The sequence below is a fragment of the Lepisma saccharinum genome, chromosome 5, assembly GCF_977018435.1.
Source record: "Lepisma saccharinum chromosome 5, izLepSacc3.1, whole genome shotgun sequence".
NCBI classification, from domain to species: Eukaryota; Metazoa; Arthropoda; class Insecta; order Zygentoma; family Lepismatidae; genus Lepisma; species Lepisma saccharinum.
The window spans coordinates 49,185,527-49,208,247 of NC_139233.1; the positions used below are offsets into that span (position 1 = coordinate 49,185,527).

Sequence of the window (22,721 nt, forward strand, 5' to 3'; positions counted from 1 at the left end):
TTCTTGTACAGCAGAGATTTATTCTGTATCCACCACAAGAACAAAGTTAATGTTTAAAAAAAAACACTTCCGAGAAAAAGTTCCTTTCCTACCTGATAGTTCAGGTCTTATCTTGTCCACAAATACACTGGTCCTAGCCAGGCCCGTAAACAGAATTTTATTTCGGAGGGGGCTTCCATCTAAAGGCAAAAAAAAAGTTGGGGGTGGAAATGAAAGCCCTGAAGATGAAGTTCTCAGCATATTATAACTTATTAAACAAAATGTTTAATCCTGTTAAGGAAGTAAAATTAATTACCACTATACATTAATTAAATTAGACATTTGTAGGATTTTGGAAGAAAGGCTTCAGCCCCCTGAGCCCTGTCCCTGGCTACATACCTGGTCCTAGCTGCAGTTATATGGTAGCTACATTCAGTAGCGTACGCAGGATTTCATCAAGGGGGGTGTTATTTCTAAAACTTTTGTCCAAATTGACATTACCATTGTTTAATTATACTTTAATTAAATAATAATAATCACAATTAATTAATAATACTTATAATTAATTAATTAGCTGAATTAATACTAATAATACTACTAATACCACTACTACAACTATTAAGTAGTAGAGATCTACATAAATATAGTATTTATGAAAACAATAGAACGAAATTACTTTCTAGTCATTCGATTTTTATCAAATCCTGGGAGCATTTTTTTGTTTCTTTGTTACGAAATAATTTTCTTGTCAACGAGGTGAGACATTTCAAGGGTGAAGAAGATCCATAAATACAAGAAAATATATTAAAATAAATTGAAATAATCAAAGTATGGAACTCATCCAAGGAGCTGCGGTGATCTGGTCGGTAGAGCGGCTGACAAGTGACATTCACGCGGGAGATCCGGATTCGATTCCCGAAATTGGTGGAATTTTCCCGGTTTTTTTCCCGCATATTTGTCCCCGATAATTCACATCCTGCTTACGCCAGTGTGTTGAACATTGTTGCAACTGAGATACAAAACAACTTTTTTCTCTTTTAAATCATAGTTACCCTAACCTAACCTCATAAACTTGTGTTTATTTTCAAGGCATCACTCTGAAAGACGCATGTGTTTGGAATGCTCTGCTTTTCTCCATGCTGCAAATAATAATTCAAATTTTATTATTATTATTATTATTATTTGTAGTAGTAGTAGTAGTAGTAGTAGTAGAAGTAGTAATAGTAATATTGTCCCAGATGTTTGACTGTAAAAAATTGGACATTTAATTTTTTCCACAAGCTCAAGGGGGGGGTTTAAACCCCGTAACACCCCCCTTGCGTACGCCACTGGCTACATTGATGGCATGGGTTTACCATATGAAATACACTGTATAGCCAAAAGTCACCAGACACCCAAGTTAACGAGGTAGTAGTGTCATGGTCTGGGGCTTTTTTTCCTGGTTTGAGCTCAGTCCATTATTTTTGGTCAATGGCAACACGAACGGTGCTTTTTATGAGGACATTTTAGACAATAGCATGCTGCCCACACTGTGGCAACAGTTTGGAATGGGCCCTTTTCTCTATCAGCACAATAATGGCGCTGTCCATAAAGCAGGGTCCATTGCATTGTGGTTTGAGGCCAATCAGGTGGATGTGCTTAGCTGGCCCACTCAAAGCCCAGCTTGAACCCCATAGAACACTTTTTAGATGAACCGGAGCATCTGTTACGTGCCAGACTCACTCGACTGAAAACCATCCATGAACTATTCATGAAGCTGCAAGATGAATGGGAAAAAGTCCCATTACCGCGGCCATTAAACAAGCGTCATTGGGCAGGTCATACTTCATACAATATTCCTGCCCCAAAGAGTAAATGCTGTAATAATAGCGAAGGGAGGTCTGACATCTTATTAGTTACCTGGCTAGTGTCTTTGGAATGAGCAGCACTGGGTGTCCAGTGACTTTTGGCTATATAGTGTATATTCATACTGTTCATATATTCACAGTTACAATTGAAATAACCAATAGAATTTCTCACCAGCTACATGTTATTTGTTTGCATTGACTTTGTTTTTAGAATGGACACAGAATAGTATGTTTTAGAATGGACATAGAATAGTATCATAAAGATCGTAACTTAGGCATTCACTTAACTTTGGGGGGAGGGAATGAAAATTTGTGGAAATAAATCACTACTGGAACATCATGTCAGAATGACTGTCTTGAAACAATCCAGTCTCAAATATCCTTAAGCTTAAATTTATGTTAAATAATGTGTGTGTTTCACATCGTACACTGCTTGAAATATTATACTTTATTTGTTTTCTTAACAGGGGTACAAGTTGTACCATTAATTGGTTCAGTATCACATTCCTTCATGGCCAATCACCCGTTCATCTTCTTCATCCGAGACCTGGAAACGGGACACTACATATTCATGGGCAAGGTAACAGACCCTGGGGAGATACCGGCAGCTGATACACCCAGCTTCACAGGAAATAGCACTGATTACGATGCTGTCATACAGGAAGTTTTCACGAGACCGGCAACTCCCACTCCACCCCATTTGGTAAATGCCACTCAGTCATATCTCAACACAAAATTCTCGACTGGAAATCAGCGACCTTATCAACCTTCATCTGGCAACTTCAACAAGCAAGATGTATATTCCTTTCCATACTTTAGCCCTAATGGCCGTGCCGTTGAAAACCCCAGCAACAGAAATATACATCGACAATATCCTGCAAACCAGCCAACGCAGCAACAGCGACAATAGCTTGCACATGCATATGAAGTAAAAAAGAAAAGAAAAATCTCCAATTAGACTTGGTCAGAAAAGAACTGTAATTACGGGTATGATGTAAATGTGTATCTTTTACTTAATGAGTAAAGGAATTGTTTTTACATGGTATTTTCAGTTTTAAAAGTAAATTTAATGGTTTCATGAAACATGTTGGCAGAAATTGATAATCTGCAAATATAAATGTAATTTCTAGTAACCACATTTTGTAAAACCATTTCAAGATATTCTGATGTTAATACAGAACAGAAACATCTTAACAGTGTGGGAAAACAGCAGGCTGATGTTTTTTTTCCTTTCTGTACACACAAGAAATGTTACTGTTTATGAATTTTGTTATGATGAATACTATACTCAAAGACAATTGTATTTTACATGTAAGAATGGATATGGAAATAAACTGTTTTTACATGCATTAGCCATATTGCACTGACTTTGTGTGTGTTTTAGAAATAGAATTTGAATTTAAAATTTTGGGTGCGTCAGCACTAAGCCTATTTTGCACCTGTCACATTATACGGGTCCAGCCCCTTATCGTTACACATAACAACTCTAACGTTGCATAACTAGAATCATAAAATATTAAAATCTTCTGACTTTCGTTAAAAGCTAAGGCTGTAAAGGAGCACTCAGTACAAATAAGGACAAAACACAAACAAAATTATACTGGCTATGGGGCCAGTCGCAAGAGCCTCGTTAGTCTGCAGTCCAGGGTGTACTACGTGGAAGTGTGTTTTAGAAAGATAGTATGTGTGTGTGTTGTTTTAAATCAGGCTTGGTCAATCCGCCATATTTGTGCAAGAGTGCTCTCGCATGTGTGTCTGGACTGCAGAGTGAGCAGTGGTACTGTAGCATTCTAATAGGGGTAAAAAAAAAAAACTAGTAGTCAATTACATGCACATGCTTAAAAAAAAATTTTGATTGTCCTTTTACATCATCGTTCTCCAGCAAAGTATTGTGGAACAAATTACAAGAAGAAAGGAAATAACAAATTCATGTACTGTAAGAGCTTTAAACTACATAGGTCAACAGCAATGGAAATAAGAGGGTGAGTAAAAAAAGTGCATGTATTATAGAGCCACCCCAAATTAACTTTATTATTGATATTGCATTGTTTTGTTTTTATTCTGTCTTAGTTTTTAGTGGTTTTCTTGCCTCATCTTAAGTTTCAGCCAGTTGCTTATTTGCCATAATGAAGGAGAAGCCTGCCCTTGTTCATTTGTATGTGCATGTTTGCAGCTGCTGATTCAAACTGGCTGTCCAGACATTAAAAAAGGCAATACTGTAAAAGAACAGAAGTGGATATTTTAGAGCAAGAAAGAGTCAAAGACAGAACAGGATAGAAGAGCACACAAAATATAGTGCAGCATGCGAGATGTGGACAGTGCTGACTAAAAGCTAGCGAGGAACTTGTAAAGCTCGTTAAGTGATGAACACACTGCCCCACACAAGGGTAGACCAAACTTAAAATAATTCAGACACCAGCTCCTTTTTCTCAGGAACCAGCATTCCTGCGTATGTGCAATTGTGTGTGTGTGTAGCAGAGGTGAGGCATCCGGTCATCGGGAGTTCCAGCAATGACAAAGGAAAATAATAATAATATTGCATTTTAAATATTTTAGAGAAGAAGTGAAAAGATAAGTCAGAATATTCGCATATTTGCATGAAATTAGTCACGTGACACCATGAAACAACTAGAAATACGCAAGAGATTTGCTAAGTTTAGCACATCGAAAGGAGAGCCCAGTTCTACCCCCAGTGCGCAACCATCTCACTATGTTTCCTGTTGAGTGCGATGGTGTCAGGCAGCCCAGGCCATTGCAGGAATCGTGCGAATCTAAGCTCCTTTGACCACTTTTCCCCCCTTCTTGAAGGTCTGGTCATAAGAGACCTTTTTTTCAGCCCCCATGTTTACAACCATGGCAGGGTTTCTGTGACGTCATGAAGATGAAATTTCTCAGTGTCTGCTATTCCCAACACTGTAAAGCATGCAACGCTCCACAACTTACATAGAATACATGAAAGTAAAGGTGCATAGAAACAATTATAAGTTAGCAAAAGGATAAATTTACCCACAGTTAGTGTTGAAAAAAACTGAAAAGAGCAGTTCTGGATCAATTTTTTTCCTTTCATAGTATTTCTCCTTTTCATTTTCATGGATCATGTAGTTCAAATATCAATTTCGGAAGAAACATTCTTGCTTTACAAAATACGTTGTTTTATGATTTGGTATATTTTACTTTGCTTTTGGTGCCACTTTTGGCTAATCGCAAAGATGAGATTGAGTGGTGATACAATGTAATTGATGAAGGGATACTTAAAACACCTATGCCGAGGCCTGGATTCGAACCCAGGACCCCTGACGTCGTAGCATGTTGTCCTAACCATGCAGCCACGGAGGCTGGCATGTTTACTAAGTTTTCAAATGACAAAACTGATCAAGATTTTTTGATCTCGAGGTGACAAGATGTACTCAGACAGAACCTTCTTCCTAGCAGATCTTGCCTTCACACTAGACATGACAAAAAATACCACAATTCAGGAAAATTTAAAATCTCGATTCGGAAATTTTACTACCTGGATTTCTGAGAGAGAGGTTTAACAATTTTTCTGTTTTTCAAGTAGAATTTATTATCCAAGATTCATCTTCCTTATTTTACGATCATGTACTCCGTAAAAAAAATAATGAGGATTTGGCCATCCCTACTTCACACATCATGCACAAACACTGTTACCATTATTCTCAATGTAGGAATAGCTCATTTCTTCAGTCTCTTCTTTAGTGTAATTCCTAGTATTTCGGATTTTAAATCAAGTTCGTAATATTATAGTAAAAAGTGTTTGCAACCTGAAGTTTTGTATTTTCGATGAAACTTGCTCTTTCAATTTTCGGAACTTCTCATTGGATGTTAATGTACGGTAAACAATCTCATAATTTTTCCTTTTCTTGAGTTAGTATGGGTATGCGTTTACAGCACCGTGAGATATTATGATCACTCGGATACTAGAATATAAATCGCATCATATATGGCATGACCTTGGCGTTGACTGTGGAGAAATATTGCCCCCTTCCCTTGGTTGCAAGATTTACCATGACGTTTGGCAAGTCTGGTGATGACTACATAAAAATGTCACACTTCGCCACTGGCGTGTAGATATATATATTTGCAAATACAGGCTACGAAATCATGAATCCAACTAAGATAAAGCTACATATTTTGAAATGTGATATGAAAACATTTAATTCCTTAATGAATTAATACAATATTGGATTAAAATAAATTAATTCTTGCACTGGAGTAACCTCCTAAAGAAGGATCAACTGGTAATAGCATGAATAACTATGCAATGCATTCTAATACATGGTCGACTCTACCATATTGCTGAAGATTTTCAAATTCGGCCAGCAACAGTGCAGACATGGCATATCTATTCTGATTTGATGATATCCATGATACAGAAAAAACAAAAATGTAATAAAACATACTGTACTCGTTATTTTCAGGTGCCATGGCGACTGGACACCCTGTACTTTTCTACCCCTGGTCCCACATATCAGTAAAAGATCATCACTGAATTTGAATAGGGTGACCAAGAAGAAAAGTTTACCACACCCACCCACCCTTATGAACAAACTATTAGGGCTAATTATTATTAAGGTATGAATCACATAAATGATACATCATACACAATAAATGAAATATGATCTCGCATTGACAAAAGGTATTAATTATTATAATTTCGGTATGACTTGCGTAGTGTTTCTGGTCTCTTCTAATCAATCTTTGATGTTAGCGGTGAACTTGAGGAGTGCCAGAAGTATTTATTAGAAGAACGAATCTTCTTGAAAACAGCTTTATTTTTCACCAACCGTCCATAAAACTCCCAACATATCTGACACACAACGCGAGATTTGTCTTTTCAGTTTGTGTCAAGATGCAGTAATTTAAATTCTTGTTTCAGGTTTTTATTGAAACTACACGTCCGCTTCTCGTATATGCCTATTCATTGCTCTACAAATATCGGAACACACAGAAAACAGTACAACTGCTCAAGCATCCTCAACGACAATGGAACATTTTGATTGTTATGAAGTGACTGAAACAAGTAAAGCTGTTTTTCCACGGTGTAGCCACGACGCTAGTTTAAAAATTTCAACATTTATTTTCCACATGAAATGTCTTGCAAATTTGGATTTGATTTTCAAGCTAACGGCTAGACTTTTATATGGGACAAATAGTGCTATTTTAATAATACCGACAGGATGACCAGGACATGCCTCTGAAAAGTGACTGTCCCGATCAAAACGGGACATATGGTCACCTTAAATTTGAATCTACAGGATGGGGTTTAAAAACGCCTTCAGCTGAAGTTCATGCCAAGCATATTCACTAACTATAATATATAATCATTGTTTTGTAACATGTGAATGATTTGTCCTTTCACTGCATACACTAACATTCTCAAACACAAGCTACACCTTTCAAAGTCACAAAGTCGTCAAAAGTGGAAACCAGATAGCCGGTGTTACCGCAGGTAACAGCAAAATGTAAATAATTCAAAAAGTTGTTTCAATAAAAGGACAACATTGTTAAATACGTTAATGAACATCGTTGCCGTCGAGTAGATATTGCCTAGGCCACTTTTTCTGCAGCCGACAGAAGCAAAGAGGGAGGCCGTTCCGCTACCCTGAAGAGGCAACAAGGGAGAAGAGGGCGCCAATGCAAGGAAAGAGCGGGGAAGGACTTTGGGGCATAGTGTGCTATGAGGTTATTCATATGCCTGTTAAGGGACCCTGTTGCCGTTCGTACCTACCGGATCAGCCAGTGTTGTCACATTGAATTGGCAGAAAAGAGCTAAATAGGAATACCATTTCTGTGAAGCAACCAGAGGTAGACTGCAAAGCTAAGGGGATTGAACTACAACTGAGACCAGTTAGGTAATAGATGTAAATATAGTTCCTTGGTGCGATTCGTGATTTGGACAAACCTTGCTCCAAAATACTAAGTTGGCCACAGTAGTACGTACAGCTGGGTTTCCCTTCCACAAAGGAGCGAAGGTCTGCTCAGTGCTCACCATACACAAATGTCAAACTGACCCGAGAAAAGTGTGGTTCTTCTTCTTCCCATTCTCACCTCATTGCAAAGAAACAGAGACAGATGAAGGATTGACAAGGGTCTATCACTATTCATTGGATTTTTGTGGTAACTGTCTCGTGAGTGGTAGTTCCTTCTAGGAGCGTTTGTGACTAAATCACTGTGCTGATTGCAAAACAAGAATGAAATAAATAAATATCTTCCTCGAAGACATGTTTTCTTTACGGGGGGGGGGGGGGGGGTGATAACATCTACCAGACATAATTGTCGTACTGATAGACGGTAACACTTTTGAAAAAGTCACGCCACGCCACTGCCAGATAGTTTCAGTTACAAATAAAATTACTTGCGTACTTTCTTATTTTTTAATAAACTGAGTAAGTAATAACCATTTCAAGATAATTAGCTGGATGATTTGCATAAACAATTTCAATACACACACTAAATTGGAAATGCAATATTTATGTATTTTGTCATTTTCACATTTTTAAACGTAATTGGATAATAATTGTTTTCAGTCTTGAAAAGTCTAGCATTATTCACTTACAGGTAGTTTTCGGGGTGAAAATAAACTTTCTTTAAGTTTCCTAGCAACGTCAGTTTCCATGGACAACAGCAAGCTATAAAGAATTGTTTGTTATTAACATTTAGTTAAAAGAAGCACGAGGTACATAATATTTTCACATTGAGTATACCAATATATACGTAAATTGTATCTGGACTGAAACTCCTTATTATGTAGATGTCAATTATTTGAAGCATTTCGATGTGGCCTTTAGCCACGTCTTTTACGCTCACATGCGTGACCTTCGGCCACATTGTGGACGCAATCACATTATAGATGCAGTTACATATACAATATTTACGGATGGGACAGATTAATTGGTACTCTATCGGTATCGGCCAAAATACATATACCGGTAATTACCGATAATTTTACTGATCCGATATACATACCTTACATTTACATTCCTTTTATTAATTTGAATGGTGCATCATTTAGTCAATAAGTCTAGGCTGTCTCTAGTGAGTTTTCATACCTGTATGTTTTTGTTGTGTTAATAGAAAATATGAAAAGAATCTAAGTGAATTTAAATTATATCAAATTTGTGGAACACAGATGGACCTGCCCCATAATTCTTCAGGAGCTTTGAGGAACATGTGATTTTTGTTAGCACTGAGAGCTGTTTGCTTTGACAACGTATTACTCTGAAAACAAATAAACATTTTGAAACAAAAATGTAATAAAGAAGAAAGCAAATAATAAACAGATCACTAGAAGTCCAAATATTAAATTTAAAAAAAATTAAAATGCTGTAAAATATGCATGAAAAGCAAGGGTGAATGCTGCGCTCACCTGGGACCAATGACGTGGCTTGAGCGAGCGAAACCAATCACGGGTTAAAGATGTCAATGAACCATTTGGAATTTTATATTGGATTGGTAAATTACATCAGCACTTTATTGGCATTATCCAAATTTTCATATTGGCCCATCCCTAAAAAAATGTCACATTCTCAAACACTGACAATCATTAGAAACTGACATAAGAAAAACTGAACTTACCTTCCATAACAGTAACAGGAACTTTATCTGCTTCCACAAGGCTGTCATCCCCGTACATGCACCACTCTTCCACAATGTCACTTGCACCAGCTTTCTCACCAAGAAGCAGTCCATATATACGTCCTCGTATGGGCCTAAACATGAGAGCAGCTGGTTGTATATCACTTCGAAAGTCTTCCAAACTTGTACTTGATTCAAAGGGAGCCCCTTTCATCACCGTGTAAACATATGTTACATTGTCACAATTCACATGCTTCTCCCTGGCCTTATCAAAGACCACCTGCCAGTGATCCGGACCATCCTTTCCCATCTTTAATTTTCCAGTGTCGTGAGCACTCTCATCTGAAGTAAGGTCCAGAAAGTAACTCCGCACACTCGTCTCCAGACAGTGCACTTTGCGTTCATCATTAAATACACTTCTTGCAATGGTAGGTAGAGCAGGATATATCGCTGAACCAGATGGTTGCCCTTTGATGTAATCTGCTACACGATAAATGACATTATTTATTACAAGTCTGGTGTCATGCTGGTTCCTAATTTTTCCTTTACTGCACAGTCTTTTGTGAAATGGTACCAAATCGACTGGAGGCACTATGTCATTTCCCAGCAGAGACGCCAACAGTGGCAACTGCGCTACCTGAATACCCAATGTTCTTGCGAGAGCAAAACGGTTGTAATTTATGGTCTGCAATGTGTCAACCCGAAGCTTATTAATAGAGAAGTAGTACTGTGCACAGTCAAATATAACGTAATCAGAATCCTGACCCAGGATAGCAAAGCAGTTGTGAGTCTTTGCATACTCAGCAATTTCCTCATCGCACTCTCTCACGGAAGTGTACACCTCGCATTTGCACACATGCTTGAAGATAAACCTCGCAAACAAGCCAATCCCTGCTGGCAACTGGAAAAGTCTGGAATCTAAAGATGATTTCTTTTTTTGTTTGACAAGATCAAAAACAGTGTAGACATCCTTGAGATTTTGCAAACGCCTCTGGACCCAAACGGATCGTTTCCTGCTCTCTGTGGCACCGTCGAAGAAGAAGACAAGCTTTATGCCAATCTGATCAAAAGCTCTAACAAAATTCTGCAGAAGTTCAACATACTCCTTCCACTGGCCACCAAGCAACCAATTTAAGTCTCCATACAAATGCCGTAAGCAAGAGGACCCATCAACAACAATAACAGGTTCCCTGCCTGTCTCTCGTTTGTAACTTTGAACAACATCTCTTATATTAACATTGTGACATGCCTGAGGGCAGTGGTTTTCTAAAAAATACTGCAAACCTTTTACTCCCATTGCCTTAGCTTAGATCATGTGGCTCCTGATAAGACTGCCTGCAAATAAGAAGACACAACATGTAAATTAATTGTACATATGAAGTAAAAGCAAACATGTCACATGTTAAGAGAAAACATTTTCAAAATTTTCCATATTAAAATGGACTGCAGCAACACACAAACAGTAGTACAAAAAGGAAGCTAGATTGGGTATTGGAAGTTGATTACAATGGAAGTTTGGGTCCTTGTTCGGGATGTCACCCGTGCACCTCTATTGAAAATTATGACAAAAAGTATTCACATGTACTTGGTACTTGGTACGGCATCTGACTACCACGTGGGGGACATGGGTTAGATTCCCAAGGTGGGTGATCTAAGGTCAGAATTTTTTTGGCCTTGTCCCCACATAAAGTGGTTCTCGGGCTCACCCAGCCTCAATTCAATGGGTACATGGGCAACCCTGGGAGGTAAAGGTGACTGGAGCATGGTGCTGATCACATCACCTCCAAAATGGCTGAGATCTAGAATATGCATGGCCCTTCCCCCACATCCTCTAAATGTGCCTTCAAAGTACGGCGCTATATGCACATGGAACTTTACCTTTACCTATTGACTATATGGGTTCTGGAGTTTTAAAGAGCTTAAAACATTCTCATCTTCAGGGATTAAAATGTAGTAACACATGCCAACCCAATTTACATGAAGGGTATTTGGAGAGTAAGCTGCAATGTGCTGTTATTTAAAAAAGCGATGCTCATATTTGTCAGAAAAATGAACAGAATCCTTATAGTTTATGGGATTTGAAGACCACAGTGACAAGCGAAAAGTTACAAGCAACATTTGTCACTTGGCAACAAAATCTTCAGAAATAAATGCAATATTTCATTCCAGACTGAAATGGCATGTTTGTTATGCAGATTGGGCCATTTCCTTAATAGCATGAGGCGTGTTATCTTGGATTTTGGACACACATGCGCAGCAAGTGCTCTAGGTCACCTTACCTCTCATTTTGGTTTGAAACCCCAGTGCTGCATCTCACTTCAGTCTGAAAACTCCCTTTAAGACATTTACCACACTGGTGCACAGGGTTTGGTAGACCCTTATCAAATAAATTGGCCAACTGATAGGCTGTAATTCTAAGAATTTCAGTAAATCCCTAACAAGAACCCAAACTTCCATTGTAAATTTCTATCTTTGCCAAAAGACTATCTACATGCACAAAAACAGCAGGTTTTTCTTTCGGGTACCTCTTGCACCTTCCTACCTGTTTTGTCTTTAGTCCCCCAAGGGAACATTTTAGGCCCACTTTTGTTCCTTCTTTACATGGATAATCTCCCCAACAGACTGTAGGGAGGAACAATGTATGCATATACTACAGCCTCTGGCCACATTATTAGATGCACCTCCAAATTTTATGCAAAATTTAAGGATATGTTTTTATCTCGTCTAATTTTTTTTCATTTCATTACATGAAATATTACATTGATTACATGTGAACCTTAACAAAAAGCAACAATTACTTGATACATTAATAATTACAAATATAATATCTTACTGCGTTTCTTGAATATTAGCTATACAATACATATGACTGGAAGTCAATTTTAATATTTGGTTGAGCCGGCTTTGGCCTTTATCAGTGCTTGGATTCGTCTTGGCATACTATCAATGCATGCTTGTACAGTTTCCTTCATATGAGGATGGTGATTCCACACTTGAATTATTTTTTCAATTACGCCAATTCTCATCGTAATTGTTTGCTTTGCTACTTCTTATTTCACTAGGTACCAAACATTTTTCAATTGGGTTCATATCTGGAGAGTTTCCCAGCCAGGACATTTTCACTCTGTAGAAACTGTTTTATTCATTTTGCGGTATGGCATGAGGCTCCAACCTGCATGAACGGTTCTCCATTTGGGAACCATTCTCTTACTTCAGGTAGCAACTTTCCTCTAAGCACTTCCCTATACTGTTCTTGCCTCATTGTTCCTTGAACCAAATACAGAGCAGAGGTCCTGTACCTTTGCCACTAATGACTGACCAAATCATAACTTTTATCAGATGTTTGACAGTCTGCACAACACAATCAGGATTGTATTTTTCACCTGGACGTCTTTTCACAAAGTGAGATTTATTCCCCAAGATTTCAAATGAGCACTCGTCACTAAAACAAACACATTTCCAAAAGTTCAAATCTTTCTCTTTGTGAGCTTTTGGCCAATGAAAGCATTGAAGCAAGCCTTTTACTTGAACTTCAATAAATCATCCTAGTATTCACTTTACGAAATAGCAATTAGGATTTTTATAACTTCAATGAAACTCGGATGTCACTATTTAAAATTTCCATATATTTTATCACTTATTGATCTACTGTGTTTTTTTTTTTCTGTAGCTATGCTCAAAATGTGTATAGAAATTTATACATCACAATTTCACATTATCAATAATTAACTATACATCTGATTGATTCAACAACGTTTTAGAACATAACAACATAGTAATTGATAACAACATAAATATCATAATGCATATTACACACAAAATTAAACAATAAATAATAAATGAAATAAACGAACAACTTTGGGTCAGTCACAATACGCACCCCTTCCGGGTGAAAATTTTTGATTTATTTCAGTTCTGTAAATATCCAAAATTTACCACACTTAGTTCGAAACTTATGAACATTGCATTTTTAAATTACAACATAAATCACTTCTTTTCAAACAATATTAATTCAGTTCTCTATGAACTCCATGAATCAAACTTGACTGACATATTCTTCATTTTGTTTTAGTTGCATGCATTCAGTACATTAAATGAATAAACAATATTATTGACTATGCAAATATCCAATATTTTTCATTGTAGAAGTGTCCGTAGTTACCTTAACCTAACTACATTCAAGAATTATTTAGGCAAATTTAAGCAACTCTGTTTTCCTGTCGGCTGAACAATTAAACTTCTTTACATTCGATAAATTTTGCTTATTTACAGATTTTTTTCCATCTAGAGACATAAGTTCCACATAATTGTTCTTAACATTTTTAACTAAGTAAGGACCTAACCATAAATCCAGAAATTTGTGAATTTTCTTATTAAGAAAGCTGCTCTTCTCGTGGTTTTTAACAAGAACAATATCGTTGACTGCGATTGTGATACTCCTTCCATCCTCTTTCTTCGTTTTGGTTATAGCCCTTTTCTTCATTCTTGTTTTTGCCATTAGACATTTATTCTGCCATGTCACCTTCTCCAGTTCAGATGGCCAATTAATTTGATGAAATACTGTATCTTGACACTATCATGAAGAAACAATTCATTCGGCGTAAATTCTGTAACCTCAGATACCGAATTGTTTAGAAGTTCATTAATTACACTTAAGTGTTTAAACCACTGCTGATGATTATCCTTTGTGTACAGTCTTAGTAGCCTGATTATTTCCTTATTGTATCGCTCCATTGGGTTGGCAAAAGGTGAATACACTGATGTTGTAACATGTTTTATTTCATTCAATTCTACAAAACTCTTCCATTCAACTGATCGAAATTGAGATCCATTGTCAGACAAAATTACTTTAGAAAGTGGATAGCGATAAAAAATATTGCAGTTTGAACTTATTTATAATTTCCTTGGTTGTAGCTTTTCTCAAAGGGTAAACCATTATAAATTTCGACATAACGTCCACAATTGTTAAAATAAAGCTGTGACCTTGCGACTTCGGTAAAGGTCCAATAAGGTCTATAGAAAGCACACTGTGAGGGGTTGTAGTATGTACATGCAAGAGTTCTTTATCAATTTTTAAGACTGCCTGCTTAGTCTTTGCACATGTTAAGCAGTTTCTGAGATATTCCTTAATAGTATCTTTCATTTTTGGCCAATAAAAACAATCTTTGCATTTATTATGAACCTTAAAATATCCAAAATGTCGGTGTAGAATTTTAGGTACCAACTCCCTTGAAACTACGAGTTTCCACTTATCATCTGGAAAGTGCTTCAGAAACAGAAGACCGTCATGGAATGTGTAAATCTCTTTGGACCCCCGTTGGAGTATTGCCTTCCTTTAAATGCCATATAATTTCAGAACAGCATAAATCCAGTCTTTGACTCTCCTTCCAAAAGTCAACTGTATCCTCAACAATATCTAGATTCAAATAATTAATGTATAATTCATTGATGAGAGGAACGCCTGTAGATAAATCAGGATACCTACTAAGAGTATTGGAGTATCGGCAGCTTGGTTACAAGTTCCAGGTATATGATGCACATTATAATCAAATCCTTGTAGTTTTAAGGACCATCTGTTTAGTCTCTGATTTAATGACTTCGCAGACTCCAGCCATGATAATGATTTGTGATCAGTATACAAATTAACTTTGGTTCCAGCAACATATATATAAAATTTTTCAAAAGCAAAAAGAATTGCCAAACATTCGATCTCGTGCATACTGTAAGTCACCTCATTTCCGCGAAGAACTCTGCTTGCATATTGTATAATCTTGAGATCCTCTCCCGAAGTGTTGCCATTTTGCCAAAAAACCGCACTGATCCCCTTCTTCAAGCCATCTACATTTATGTTGAAAGGTTTTGAAAAATCAGGTTGTGCTAAACCCTCGGGAGATATAACTAACTCACGTAACTTCTCAAATGCCTTTGAATGCAATTCCTTCCACATCCAAGGAACATCAGATTTCAGAAGTAAATAAAGTGGCTGAGCAGTTTCTGAAAATTTATTTATAAATTTTCGTCTCCAGTTGACCAAGCCAAGGAATTTACGAAGAGCTATTTTGTTATTAGGTGTCAGAAAATTTATTATTGCAGAATTCTTACTTGAATCAACTTTAATTTGGCTTCCAGAAACTATAAGGCCAAGAAAAGAAATTTCCTTACATGAAAATTTGCACTTCGAAAACTTAATTGACATATTAGCCTCCTTGAGTTTCTGAATAACAGCTTCTATATGCCGTAAATGTTCCTGCCAAGTTTTACTGAAGATCAAGAGGTCATTCAAGTAGCAAACAACATAATCATTAAATTCCCTTGTGAATATCTTATTCATTCTGTCTTGGAAAACAGAAACTGCAGATTATACCAAAAGGAAGATATCAAAAGAGATACTGTCTTACAAGATATGAGAAAGCAGTATAAATATATGAATCCGGACTTAACGGGATCTGAAAATATCCACAAATAAGTCAATAGAAGAAAAATACTACGCTCCCAAAAAGCGTTGCAACATTTCATTGATTGGTTCCACTCTAACTTGCGGATTAATAACATGCTTATTTAAATTCCTAAAATCCACAACTGGCCTCCACAGACCCCCTTGTTTCGGGACTATGTGGAAAGGATTTAAATATGGCAAAGATTCTTGGTAAATTATGCCCCAACTTTCCCATTCGGCGAATTCTTCTTCTAGAAATCGGAATGGGATATGGTGCAGTAGATACAGGTATTTCTGTGTCAAATTGTATCTTATATACCTCTACATTTGCATGGCTTGGTCTATCGGAAAATTGCTTATGATACTTCCATAAAAGTGAAAGTAAATCTTGTTTTCGTACTTCATTTATGTCGTTAATTTCAAAAACTTTATTATAAATATCGTTCTTAGAAGGCATGTATTCGATATCTGATACAGGCAAATAATTTAACAATCCACAAGACTTCAATTTATTTGCTTTGGATTGAGGTTCATTCTTAATCGTAGAGCTACAATATTCATCACATTTAGAGTGTAACAAATTAGAATCTTCATTATTTAATGAAGCACAAATTTCTTTACCTGAAGAACTTACTAAACTTATGTGCTGTGACCTGCGATCTACTATAGCCTTATACTTTCGTAAGAATGGAACTCCCAAAATAACATCAGTGTTAAGTTCCTTTATAATAAAGAATTCCATAGGAAAATATTCATCATAAATTTGAAGGCTTATCATTTTGCAACAGCAATCTTGCACCTTTTACTTCCAACAAATCCAGACAATCTAATATCTTCAACCTTGTCTAATCTAAGATTACCAATCAATGATGTTATTTTGCACCAAACGTCGTAATTTAAAACATTTGCTTTACTTCCAGAGTCTATTCTACAAGTAATAGGTAGTTTACATATGAGTTCATGTATGATTGGAACATCTGTTACAGGAATAGGAACACCGTCCTCATTAAAAGTCCAGGCCGGTTCATCTTCGAACCATTCTAACAGAAAGTTTATTTCAAACATTTTAAAAAATGAACTCTCATTATGTACAACATTAATATGACCTTCTTTAGTAACACTACCATCAAATGAACATTGCCTCTTAACAGGATAGCAGAGGGACTGAGGCACTTCCTTCTGCGCAACTAATTTAAAGATGCAGAGTTAGGAATTTGTTGCTGTATCGATCCTTGTACTTGATCTATTCGCGAAGTATTTTGTTCACGATTTGCCATTCTTGTGGAATCAGAATTTTTTTGTTGCTTAGATTTGCAACCCTTTACTGAACAACGGGGCTCGCCTCGGACCATTTCAATCACAGTATTTACAAAACAAACAACAAAACCGAATGTTTGCCTAACCTAACACTACGTGAATGGTTTGTGGGGCTATCGTGAATGGTCAGTGTGGCTATCTTAAATAATAGTTTGAAAACTAGAAACACTACATACCCTAAAAATAAAAAAATAAAACGTTATACACTTCCACAATGTCCCGCAATGCTATAGAAAGTTATTTCCGTAAGTAGTTTTTTTGTGTAAAAATGAAGAAATCTGTTTGTGCTAGATCGAACATTACCAATAATTTTTTGAACATTTTAGTGTGAAGAATTTTAAGCAAAAATATGTTTTGTATACTTCATGAACATTAATGTAATCAATAAAAATTCAATTATATAATTATTTGATCATATACTCTGAAAATAAAGAAAAGAAAGTCAGGGTCATTTTGACCCACACCACACTACTAGTGCGACTAAATTCCACCACACCCGTCAACGGGTTCATTGAACAAATTTCTTATTGCCAGTGGGGAGGATCGAACCTATGATTTTACTACTTGCAGTGTGCTAACCAACTACTCATGGCAACGCCATTATATGGAATATATGACTTGTTTACCCCCGTCCCTCCCTGGAAAAAAATATGAGGACTCCGTGGCTATGCGGAACGACAACAGCAGACATGGACCAGTCGAACAGATATCTGCATAGGAACATGGCCCATTAAAATGTTCAAAGATGGGAAACGGATTTCTTCAAATTTACAGGAGAAAGTACTACGTAATTGAGTTTCTATAGACTTGTGATAGGTCGTACAAGTTATTTCACCGTTAATTTATGTTTGCATGTTGATTATTCACCCCATTGACGTCAGCCCCAAAAACCATCCACGGGTAGCCCCAAAAATTCACGAAAGCCCCACGAACCATCAAGGGGACAAGGTATGCCTACGAGGTTAGGTTAGGTTCCATTAGCACCCATTTTCACCGAAAAATACCTACGGAAGGGGAAAAACAAGGAAGATTAATTACTCGATATCTCGAAAATGGAAATTATTTTAGTAAAAAAAAGCTAAATCCCTTATTAAACAATCTTTTGCAGTGCAGAATAGGTAATTACAAATGTCAACAATTACAGAATAAACGTGTTACAGACGTTTCCCGGCTTTGAAAATTTTACCCATGGCCCAAACTTGTTTTGAGGTACAACGCAAAGCTCAATTTTGTAACGTTCATTTTGACATTAAAATTGGCACGTTGAAATGCAGCAAAATGGCACCAATTATACATATTTTGGAGAGAATTGACGATAGAGAGAAAGTTTCCAATTTTGTTAATTTTCGGTATACTAACTAATTTCGGCCTCCTAATCATGAATCTGTTGTAAAAAACTGGGGGTCACGTCTGGAAATTTGAAAAAAAAAAAGCAGATTGAATTTTTTTTTACATAGGTGTATATGCGCAATTTTACAAACTAAATGTTATAACTATGCTTGCCTAATCTAACTGAACCTAACCTAATCTTCCTTGAATGGTTTGTGGCCAATGATCACTTTCAATAAGGAATTCCTAGTCTTGTAGCACGTAACCAACGAACAATGTTTCATGGAACACACCATTTTTCCTTAAATCAGCGGTGTATATGCGTAGTTTTACGAACGAAATATTATAACTATGCTTGCCTAACCTAACCTGAAATGGTTATTCGTGAATGATTTGTGTGCCAATGATCACTTTCAATAAGCAATTCCTAGTTTTGTAGCACGTAACCGACGAACAATGTTTCATCATTACGGAACACGCCATATGGAGAATTATCGCGGTAAATAACAAAGTTAATTTACAACTTCGGTAACACTTTACTATACCTGAGACGGATTTCTTCAAATTTACAGGAGAAAGTACTTACGCAAATCATTTTCTGTAGCCTTGTTGATGTTCGGGAATGTAGTTTTGATCCATTTTAATGCGAATGCATGTGGTTTTCTAAGAAAATCTATTTCCGACGCACTATTGCTGCTGCCGCAATTTGCTTTCTGCAGGAGAGCACAATATGTGCTATTGCCACTGCTAACAGGCGATGTTGTCTGTATATGCTAAATTGAACGAAAGGAGTGCTAATGGAACCTAACCTAACAGGCCTAACCTAACCTAGTAGGCATACCTCGTCCCCGTGATGGTTCGTGGAGCTATCGTGAATTTTTGGGCTAACGTCAATGGTAAGTACGAACAACAGTAAGTACTCGTTAAGGTAAATGTTTACTATCCTTCGGACACCTACAACTTCTGAGTTTCGTCAATTTTTGACATTTGTACTTACCTATCTGCTTCGCGGATCATTTTTTAACGTGTATTCACGTTTTCTTGATCAATATTTTTTTAAAAAAGTGTTTTTGTAACTGAAGAACGTTCGTTTCTGCAAATGGTTCGTGGGGCTATGTGTCAATGGTTCGTTGGGCTATGCGAGAATGGTGTGTGGGGCTATGTGAAAATGGTGTGTGGGGCTATGCGAGAATGGTGTGTGGGGCTACGCATATTTTTTTCGAAACCGATTTTTAACTATTGTAACCTATTGTGACCCTACCTAACCTAACCTTACCGGAAATGGTTTGTGGGGCTATGCGTCAATGGTTGAATTTCCGCTATGAAACATTCCCACATCACACAAAACACCTTCCAGATGTTAGACAATACTACAGGAACTTATTACGGTAAGTAGTTTCTTCTGTAGAAATGAAGAAATCTGTCCGAAGGATAGTAAACTAGTACCCTAAAGGTAAACGAATAGTCACACTACCTCCGAGTTGTCCTCTGCCATGATCTCACATTAATACAATGCGACCATCTATGACGATGTGGACACGCGATAGGGGGTAATGGGACTTTGTGATCACTCTGTATATTGTCAATTCTTACCCATATTTTTAACATGATGTAAACATTTAGGGAAAATGTCCATTGTTCAACTCGAAAGTCCAATTAATTTGTCCGCCGAAAGGGCTACGGTACATGCTGTTCCTACATGCTTACAAAAATTTCAGTGTTGGGAATGTATCAATGGCACAGAAAATAACATCAAAAGATTCAAATGACATGCGTTTCCCTCAAAAGCAAAATTTAAATACGGAGGGGTGGGAGAGTTGTCAATCCGTCCGCAAGCAAATATAATGTTTCCGTTCATCTCTAAAGTATGAAAATATTGCATTGAAATTTCTACGATGAAATAACTAATGTTTTTCGGATATAATAGTACTTACAACAAACAAAAACAAAGTTATATTTTCTTGTAAAAACAGATCGTAACACTTGACTATCGAAGCTGCGATACGCAAAATATCAACCTTCATTTGTCGACGCCTCGCTCTTCATCAAGTTAAGAGATTCTTCAACAGGTGGCACCAAAATCAATGTTTGAGTGTTTGTTCCTTTCTGCCACCTAACGCCCAGCTTACGAACCACGTTCCGAGATGTTGATCTAAAGGGTCATAACAGTTTGTTTTTTAGTTTTTGTTTTTAAATTGCAAATTCTTGCACAATAATATGACGCTAGACTGTAACCTCTGAATTAGATTTATTGTCACTCTCTTCACATATTCAGGGAAGATCTGAAAACGCTGAAATAGTGTACGCACAGTCCATTTAATAAACACATATGCCTTTAGATAATATTCACCCCTTTATTTGGTTTGCGTGCCTTCAAAACTTGATTTCGTATTGGTGGTCCGCGGAACGTAAGTTAAGACCCTCTGATTCAGATTTACAGGGGCTTGTGAGACAAGTTATTAATGCTTATTGCTGAAAAGGAAGTTGGCATGGTTTGCCAGAGACCGAGATCTGAGTTCTGATCTAGTGTGCATTTTTGACAGCAGAATTTTACATAGATCCCGCGCCATGTTCGCGCGGTTTGAGCTTTAGGCTCCAGCAGGGACGGCGCCAGGGGTGGGCACGGGTGGGCAAGCGCCCACCCAAAAATTCTTGTGCCCACCCAATCAAATTCAATAAGTACATATACTTCGAGATATATGAATAATTCGATAAATAAGTGTATTCTGGTGTTCATAACATGTATATTTTACTTGTGAATATTATCTATGCTAGAAATATTCACATATTATCAACCTATAAAAAGCCAATTTTGTCATTAGAAAGTGAAAGAAAATACTAGAGCTATTGAAACAAAAACTGTGATCAAATGAATACTTCCATTATTAAAAGCTGTTAGTAGGCTTAAGAGGTTCAAAATTATGCAGGGTATGATCAAGATTAGATCAGAATTTAGGTTGAACTTGTGGACTGCAGCTCCGAGCCTCCACATTACGTATATAAATTCCGGCCTGGGTATGGTTAAAATAATCTCCAAATAAACAAATAAAAACATCATCTTAGAGTTACTTCCTCCGGCAACACAATATATTAGTTTGATTTTTTAATTATTATTATTAGAATAATTTAATCAAGAAGACTTAGATGGGCAGGCCATGTGACACGAATGGCAGAGGAAAAAAATAGTTTACAGGATTCTTGTTGGGAAACCTGATGGTAAGAGACGAGTAGGAAGGCCAAGACGAGGATGGACGGATAACGTTGAGATGGACCTAAAAGAAATCGGCAAGTATCGAAATGATTGGATTGATCTTGCCCAGAATAGGGACAGATGGAAGCCTTCTGTTGCTGAAGCCATAAATCTTCGGGTTTAATTATGCTAGTGAGTATAATATAGTTTTAATTAGCTCTGCATTAAAATTCCAGAAGTGTCCCTTTTTTATTTCATTACAATTTTTATATACTTGTTATCTTCAAATATCAATATGGTATGCGAAATATCAACTTTATATTCATTCTACTAATAAGAAGGAATCATAATAATCACTACAATACTGCAGTGAATAAATTTTAATAAACCAGTAATGTATGGAAAAAGCTACAGAATTATTCAATTGCTAATGAGTGGCTTATCCTCTTTAGAAATCCTCGTTCCATACATAAATTTTGCCACGTGAATCAGCCGAAAATGTCATCAGAATCTGTACATGCAGCTGAAGTAAAGAAAAAAGTTACGTCACGAAGTATCCAGAAAACGATTTTATTAGTTTGTCTTTAAATCCACTTTTATGCTCAGATAGGCTAATTGGGACTAAACCTAAAGTTTAACGTGGAATCAGTGTGATTGATTGATTGATTTGTTGTTTTAAGTCCAGTTTATGCACAGGAAGGCTAATCGGGACTGCACCTACAGTTTAAAGTGGGATCCGAACCACTGTGCCGTGCCTCCACCGGGTATCGAACCCGGGACCCCTTGATTACAAGGCGACGACGTTACCACTACGCCATCGGAGAGGCCTAAGAACCAGTGTGCATTGTGCTTCCACCAGAGAAGGGGGGAGTCGAACACAGGACGTCTTTATTATAATGCGACAGCGTTATGCCTTTGGGGGAAAATATACAGAATGAACTCGCACAAAACGTGGCATTTTATCACCACAGAAGATGCGTCCATTTTAGGAGGGTGATTGCCTGAGACAAATATTTGAGACTTTCGG

The 22,721-nt window shown here is 37.0% G+C and overlaps 2 protein-coding genes across 3 annotated transcripts in view; one reads left to right on the forward strand and one right to left on the reverse strand.

Moving 5' to 3' along the window:
- LOC145987557 (uncharacterized) overlaps positions 1-3,175 on the forward strand; it is an 86,075-nt gene extending 82,900 nt beyond the window's left edge. Inside the window, exon 16 of the mRNA XM_083121908.1 lies at positions 2,294-3,175. Coding sequence (XP_082978034.1) covers positions 2,294-2,736 — 443 coding nt within the window. The 3' untranslated portion in view covers positions 2,737-3,175. The remainder of the gene's footprint in view (positions 1-2,293) is intronic.
- Positions 1-20,569, reverse strand: part of LOC145988356 (constitutive coactivator of peroxisome proliferator-activated receptor gamma-like) — a 141,250-nt gene extending 120,681 nt beyond the window's left edge. The window contains exons 1-2 of one of the 2 annotated variants that reach the window (XM_083123232.1): positions 20,439-20,569; positions 9,423-10,757 (exon numbers count right to left, since the gene is read on the reverse strand). In XM_083123232.1, the coding sequence (XP_082979358.1) occupies positions 9,423-10,719 (1,297 nt within the window). In that variant the 5' untranslated portion in view covers positions 10,720-10,757; positions 20,439-20,569. Of the gene's footprint in view, positions 1-9,422; positions 10,758-20,097; positions 20,319-20,438 lie in introns of those variants that run through there. The other variant, XM_083123233.1, reaches the window with a different exon arrangement.
- Positions 20,570-22,721: the final 2,152 nt, after the last annotated feature.